The sequence below is a fragment of the Populus euphratica genome, unplaced genomic scaffold (genome assembly GCF_000495115.2).
Source record: "Populus euphratica unplaced genomic scaffold, PopEup_1.0 scaffold1080.1, whole genome shotgun sequence".
NCBI lineage: Eukaryota > Viridiplantae > Streptophyta > Magnoliopsida > Malpighiales > Salicaceae > Populus > Populus euphratica.
In genome coordinates, this window is record NW_011500938.1 from 21,032 (window position 1) to 29,427 (window position 8,396).

The 8,396-nt window shown below is 32.7% G+C and overlaps 1 protein-coding gene across 1 annotated transcript; it reads right to left on the reverse strand.

Moving 5' to 3' along the window:
* Nucleotides 1-4,969: 4,969 nt before the first annotated feature.
* LOC105116858 (Polymerase/histidinol phosphatase-like protein) lies at nt 4,970-8,396 on the reverse strand. The gene is given in 6 exon segments (XM_011014355.1): nt 4,970-5,183; nt 5,185-5,569; nt 6,334-6,503; nt 6,601-6,912; nt 7,049-7,173; nt 7,797-8,396. Coding segments are annotated over 6 exon segments (1,350 nt in total). The 5' UTR covers nt 8,136-8,396; the 3' UTR covers nt 4,970-5,164.

The following is an 8,396-nucleotide window of genomic DNA, read 5'->3' on the forward strand; positions in this document are numbered from 1 at the left end:
AGTGGGTTTTTCCCCGTTTCATTTAGCTTCCACTTTTCTTAGATCTACGAGTATTCCTTCTATTGATATTATATTTTTCATAAACAGTACTTCTTTTTTATTAGCTTAGTATATAGCAGGTGATCCTTTAAAGTTTGCAGTATACTTCTTAAATATTGTTCATACTCCAAATAAAATCTTGAATACACCAGTATATCATCTACGAATACCACCATATACTTATCTAAACAAGGTTGAAAGACCTAGTTCATCAAATCCATGAATATTATTGGAGCATTTGTTAATCTAAATGACATCATTAAGATATCATAATGTCCATAACAAGTTCTAAAATCAGTTTTCTGGACATCTTGCCCATTAATCTTCAATTGATAATACACCAATCTTAGATTTATCATTAAGAATACGTGTGCCCTCTTTAGTTGGTCAAACAAATTATCTATCATTAGAAGTGGATACTTGTTCTTTATTATCACTCTATTTAATTTTCTATAATCAATGCAGAATTAGAAAGTACAATCCTGTTTTCTTCATGAATAGCACTGAAGCTCCCAAAATATCAAATAAACCTTTTATTCAATAGTGCCTGAAGTTGACTCTTCAACTCAACCATTTCTAATGGTGCCATTTTATAAGGCAATTGGGTTAGAAAGGTAATTCTTAGAATCACATTTATTGAAAGTTTAACTTTTTTATTGAGTGGCCATTTAAGTTACTCTTTCGAAAAAACATTAGGAAATTCCCTCACTAGAGTAATCTTTGTTAACTCTACCTTTTTATTTTTTGAATCTATAATATAGTCTAAATAAGACATACATTTATTTCTTAATAATTTCTTAGTAGTCATGATTGAGATCACTTAATTATGAATAACTTTCTCCCTCCTATACACTACCTAATCACTTTTTCATCCCTCGTAGTGTCAAAGTTATAGCAAAACAATCCATTTCTAATATTAAATCAAAGTTATACAATTCTAATAGTATTAAGAACACTACTCAATCACCTTTAGTCCCCTATAGTGTCATAGTTTTTACAAAACAATCCATTTGAGTTCAATATAACCTTAACTAATCAATTCCTAATATTAAATCAAAGTCATGCAATTCTAATGGTATCACCTCTACTTTCATATCCTAATCCTTAATAGTACCCCTAGCACCCTTACACATATATCTCATTCATACAATCTCCCTTAATGGTGTACTAATAATGAAACCTTTTTACACTCTAAAAGGTTATACACTTAGTTTATTCTTAAATTTTCTTGCCACAAATAAATGTGTGGCTCTATAATCAATCAATATATAAATCAATTGAGAATATAATAATAGCGTACATGCTACAATATTAGTGACAACTCTTGCTTCCTTTTGAGTCATGTGGAAAAAACTTCCTTATTGTACTCTAGACCACCCCTAATTAGCACTAGCTCCAGATTAAGCTGATTTACAAGGTTTATTCATAGTCACTAATCATTGTTGATTTTGTGTTGACTTTTTATGGCGCTGACTTTGCTTGGTAACCCTGTTAGGGCATTCATTCTTGCGATGCCAAGTCTCCTTACAACGATAACAATAAGAATTCATATATAAACACTTCCTCCAACAATGTAACTCTTGTCAAATTATATAGCATTGTCCTAGAGAAGCTGGATAATCTCCTGGATGATTCTATAGACACCTCACATATCAAGGATAAGTGTGAGTATTTTATCCTTGAGTATGAGACCTCATCGTGCCTCTAATTCTAGGACATATTTATCCTCTCATCAATCCATTTTAAGTGTCCTGAGGAGCCCCACTTATTACACTTCTTAATCTCTAATTTTCTCTTTTATTTTGAATTGATTATATTATGTTACTCATTACACTTATTATTCGCAACCAACGCCCAACTATTTCAATATCTTATTCCCCTAAGTAGGGTTTACAACCCATCTCTCTTATATTTTTCATCACCATCACAAAAGTAATACCTTTTTAAGAGGCAATGTCTGCTGCTTTTCCCATTCATGTATTTGTAGCTTTGCACTATTTATTCCAAATATGCAAGGTTTATAGGTGCCACTAGTGTTACTACTGACACTATAACTAGGTCTCTAGCAGCTCTACCCTCTCTTTCAATCTCTTTGGGCGGTACATTCTTAGCTCTTTATAAAGAAGTCTCACCTCTAAGTCTTATAGACTTGCCCTTTTTTATTGCAAGGATGTAGTGGGTACTTTGTGAAGCAGTATTAGTCAAAGGACTCCCCTTTGAACTCTCACTCCTAACTGAAGACAGGGCAGTACTTGTACCATGTCTTGTGTTAACTGTTCTGAAATCAAACTATAGCTAATTAGTCATTATAATCTCTTTTGAATCTGTTGAATCAATGCTATAGCTATGATACCAAATATAACATTCCTAAAATCCAACACACATCATGCATAACATCATTTAAAGTTTTTAGTAAACATCTAGATTATTCTTATATACTCAAATGAAAAATATCAATATTTTCTAGCTTATCAAGATTTTGTTAAAATTTTAGCAAAATCTCATTTTTATTTTGAACATCTCAAATATCAACATCAAATAAAATACACTTCTTATCCATAAAACCACACAAGAATCATTCCTCCACCTCAGATCCAGTCATTTTAGATCATATCCAACATTCCCTTATTCATTCTTAATATCCAAAACACTATTAGCATTTATTAGTTTCATATTAAGTATAATAAACTATCATTTACTAAATAAACTAATATCCAACATCCAAACATGAAATCAAATTCTATAATAAACTATCATTTGCTAAATAAGTTAATTAATATATTATTTCTACACAAGATACTACAACATACATGATATAAATTTAAAATTTTAGATTTACTAGGTCCCAAAACATCATACATCATCACATCACCATAACAAGTAATTAATATTAGATAATTAAATCTTATTACATATCAAGATAAAATGCCTATAAAGTACAACCCTAAAATATTGATTATAAAATTTCATAATCCATAACCATTATCACATTTATGCGGCATTGCAGTGATCATTCTCTTAGACCGGGATCTTCTGGTGATAAGTGGAAAAAATAAGAAATTCTTGTTTTTTATCAATAAAAAAAATGAAGTTATCACCTAGTGTTTTCGAATTGGTCTCAAAGTCTGGATAAGAAAACTGGTTGGGTATAAGAATAATATATCACCTCTAGTTACCTTACTTAAAATAATCTGCATTATTTATTTGTCTAATATAAACTACAATATTGTTGTGTTTTCTAACCTTTGGTATGTTTAATGGTTAAAGTCGGTCCTCTCTAGTAGAGTGGACCGTAACTTTAAGAGTCAAGCCTAACTATTCTAGAGTCAAAACATGAAAAAAAAATATTTTTATTAAATATCAAGAATACATCTTATGTATAAGTTTATAATATCGTGTATTAAAAGAAACAAAATAATTTTTTATTGTTTTTGAAATGTATATAAAGTTCTCATAAATTTAATAAATTAGTTATTAAATCTAAAAATACAAGTAAAGATATCAAAAAAATTATTTTTCTTGAATTTTGATGTTTAAAGATGCTAAATCATGCCATGCTACATATTTATTTTTCAAGGTGTGAGAAGGTTGAAATTAATACCTTAGAATGAGGTTCAAATGATGAGTTGCAATAGGATTATCCAAGATGCAATTGTTAGACCTTGGTTTGAAAATTTTATATGTGCATATATATGTTTGTTTTTTTGTAAAAGTTGTGTCATAATAAATATTTTATATTATTTATTTACAAAATAAATGGTAGGGGTATTTTTATATATCAAAAAAGTTTTTTTATATGATTATTTAAGTTAATTGTCTTTTTTCTATCAAAGAATCGACACATGAATGGTAAGATCTTAAATGGATCTTCTCCCTTAAATGTTAAGGATTTGTTTTATTTGTATGTGTAAAAAATATTTGTGTTTGCTTTTCTTTACATGCTTGTTTGTATGCCTTGATTGTTTTTTATTTATTTATCTAAAAATCAATTTAGGAATGACATGATTTTTTAACGAGTCTTTTCATTATTGGCATATCATCTACAACAAGAATTACCTATAAGAAGTTATGACTATTTTATTTCAAGGGTGTAGACTATCAATTTAAATTTTACAGGTTGTTATTTGCATTCCAATAAGTAACTGCTCATATATATGTGTGTGTGTGTGTTTTCAACCATGTAATTAAGGTCGCTTGTTGGATTTGAATTAAGAGCATATGATTATGATCTTTTAGCTCTTTAACAACTTACATATTTCTTTGTGAGTGTTGAATTTGCCCTTGACTCTGAATCTTGGAAGTGATGAGTCCATTGATATCCTTAGAGTGGTGGGGTACTTTCATTTGTATCCTTTTGATGTTGTGTCTCGTAGTGGTGAGACGCTGTTTTTCTTCCTGTGTGATCGTTATCTACTTGTTTTACATATCTATATAGTGTCCATCCCCTCTCATGATTTCTTGAGTTAAAATCTCACAGCAAACACCAGAAAAAAAAATTATAAATTTGTCTTAATATATTAGGTTAATGTGAAAGATGCATTTTTAAAATCATCAATAAATAAAATATAATTTTAATTAATGCACAAGCTAGTTTAAAAATATCTTGACTTGTGATGGAATTAAATGCAATTCACAAGCTTTCAGATATGTAACAAATTATCAAATTTATAATGCATCCAAATTTGTATTTTTTTAGGAATGAAAAGTGATTTTGCATAAATAAAATAAATTATTTTTCTGCTTCAAACTACTTTTTCCCCTTGTATTATGAAGGGAAACAAATAAATAGCTGCAGAAAACAGTTAAAATAGAATAAAATATGTATATTGATATGACCAGGGAAAAAGATCATCTCTCAATAACATTCCAAACCTGTCTTATCTTTCCACCATCATCAATTATCTTGCCAACCATTATCCGACAGGATAAATTCTATAACATTGTTCTATCAGACACTACTTAAGATAATGCATTCATAAATATTCCAGTTAAAAGCGTAATCAATTAAAACAAAAAATGGATAATAACCTGATCACTTGAGCATGAAAAATTGGCAAAAGGAAATAATTCTCTCCTTTTTTTGACAGTGGCAAAAGGAAACATCTCCGCTTGAGTTAGTGGCTCTCTATAGGAACGCGAGTCCCACCTTGATTAATCGTGACACAGGAGAGCTTTAATTTAATGGCCTCAAACTCGGCTGTCTGCGTCTCCTCAGTTGTTAACCACGAGGATAAGCAACGATCAATCAAGTCCTTCCCACAACTCAATGGGGAATTTCCCTTTAAAATCCTTGCTCCCCCAAACTTTGTTATCCTTGCTAGATTCGAATCAGAGGGCTCCTCAGCATATCTCTCGAAAATATCTTTTATGGCACCATACCAGATGGGACGTGCTACCTTCAGGAAGTCGTGCAAAGCAATTACTGGGAGGTTAACACTTCCTAGTTCAGATTCATTATTTCCACCTCTTCCGTGATAATCTGAGCCTCCTAGCTTCAAAAGACCATAAGCATCTGCTAGGTCACTGTATACTGTTCAAAAGAGAACAAAATGAAGACATAATGAGGATGGAAGAACAAAAGGAAATGCGAAAGCAGAAATGTATACCAAGCATCCTTGTGCAGCGAAAAGGTCAGTGATGAAAAATGCATATTCCCATTTAGATCAACAATGTTGGAATTAACTTCATCCCAAAATTAAGAGAATTCAGCTTTTCCATAAATAATAACAGTAGAATTTCAATCTTAAGCGATCCACAATGCACTCTAGTCTCCATATTCTAAACAAAACAGGAAAATGTGTTATTACTATTAGTGGCATGATTCACGATGAATTTTCCAGATTTTTTATATAGAAAGGAAACAATTCTAAGTTTAAACCAATTTCAAAATGACTAAAAACTCATTGATCAGATTTTCTCAGTATATCAAGATTAATGATACCAAAACAAGGGTAGCTTATTATGTATGATTCGGCACCAGTACCTACCCATTACAATGCACATGTTTGAAATCCAGTATAAATTTCAGTAAGAAATCATAAAGGTCATTTCAATAAGACAATTGCATAATCTCTAGATTAACATGCAGTTAAGTTATTCACACTAGAGTCAAGATTATTACATCCATTCTATTTAAAGTTCAGGGGGGGGGGGGGGGGGGGGGGGGGGTTGTGGGTTGTTGCACATCTCTAAAGCATATACCCCTCCTCAGAAGGAAAAAAAATGGAAAACCTTAATTTAAGATATGAGGATAGAAAGAAGGGGGTAGTTGGGGACGGTGCAAAAACAACATACCATCCAGTTTGCCATCACTTCTGTAAACCTCCATCCCATGAAGACCTGCATCTTTCAACCTTTGTATTATTGCAACAGGGTTTTTCAATGCCCAAGGATGAGCTAGCACAGCAACACCCCCCGTTTCACATATCAATTGTACTGCCTCCTCTACAAGAGGCTCATTTCCTCTGTTCAACAACACAAAAATAATCTACACCCATCAAATCTCTGAATAAGAAATATGCTTAGTATAGCCAATTAACTAAAAAAGAACTGGATTATTACTTGGAATAAGCAGGTCCACCATCATACAGATATCTAGCGAAAGCTTGTTTCAGGTTCTCTACGTAGCCTGCTTCAACCATAGCTCGAGCCACATGCAGTCTTCCAGGAGCAACTCCTTTTCCTGTAATTCTAGTAACGTGCTCCCACTTAAGAGGCAACTTGAGTTTATTGAGTTTCAAGATCATGTCCTTTGCACGAAGGTAACGACCATCTCTTATGTTAGCCAAGAACTTTTCCATTTCATCAGACCTAGTTGGCCCACCGCTGCTGTAATATGCCAGGATGTGCACTGGCTCCTCTGCTTCAGGATTTCTGCATTATGATCAATTGAACAAATTACAAAGATGGAAATGGAATTCATTTTTTAAAATTTGCTTTTTCATCAGTTGTCATAATAATATGACCACCCACTACCGCATTAAATCCTGAACTTGATGAAAGCAGATACCTTGGAGAGAACATTGTGCTTATTTCAACACCTGGGATTATCTTGATGCCAAATCTGCGAGCTGCTTCTGTAGCTTCAGGTATACCAGACATTGTGTCATGATCAGTGAGAGCAAGAACTTTCACCTGTTCTGAACAAATTTTACTAATGAAGATGTTGGCACTAAAACCAGAAAGAATGGATAAATCAAAGCATAGCAATCATCAAAAAAAAAAAATGTATACAGCCATGAAAGGGCATCACCCATTACATAAACTCCTTAAGAAAACAAAATCATTGTTATATAACAGATAAACACTCCTCCAAGACCTAATAATGCAATCTCGGCCGAATAACTTACACTATAATTAATGAGTTGAGTTTCCTGATTGTAATAATTAGCAATTTTGATAATTCAACATCCGTGTAACAATTAAAAACCCCAAACTACTTGCATTTTAATCCAAGACAACATGTGAAGGATCAAACCCAAACAAGATTGGCGCTTGCTTTGAGCTGAAGCCTAGATTGAACAATACCAGGCCGCGTGATATATAACAAAAAAAAATGAAATTAATCTGATGAGTTTGAATTCTTACAATTACTAACATGCTAAAGAGATGTGCCCTTTTATAAAGGCATCAATCAAGAAAAAAAAAACATTCGAGCAATTTATTCAGTACATGTCATTCTAACACCATCACAAAAGCATTAAACACTCAGCATGTCTAGCCACTTTAAAAAAAGAAAGAAAGAAAGAAAGACAGACCCCATTTCCATGAGCTCGCTCCACAAGCTTGGAAGGAGACAGGAAGCCATCACTGAACTTGGAATGAGTATGCAATTCAAAGACAACCTTGTCTTCTCTCCTCATCATCAGAGTCTTGTGCACTCCAAAATCGAAATCATCAGCAACCACTTTCCGATCCAAGTAAACCCATTCGCTGACAGATTTGGAAGCCAAGGTCTGCTCAACAGTCATCTTCTTCTTGCTCCCGCCACGCTTCTTCTTCTTCTTCTTCTTCTTATTAATATCTTTTGTTTTTCTTGGGCTCTCTTGGTTGCCATTGCAATTAGAAGAAGCGTTCAAAAAACCATCATCCACCATAACGAAAGAGACAGAATCCCACACAAAATCTACTCTCTCTCTTACCCTTTATGGAGAGAAGAAATGGGCAGCCTTCTTTAGGCTTCTTGAATCTTTCGAGTTCGGCTTTTGCTGTTTCAACCAATCCCCCACACAAGAGGATACTTCTAAACCATGCGTGCTAATAATTTATATATATAAAAATATATTTGGGATTTTTTTTAGGAGACGATGGTAAAGAAGGGAAATGAAAAGTGGTTCTTTGTTTCGTTGAAGAGGATG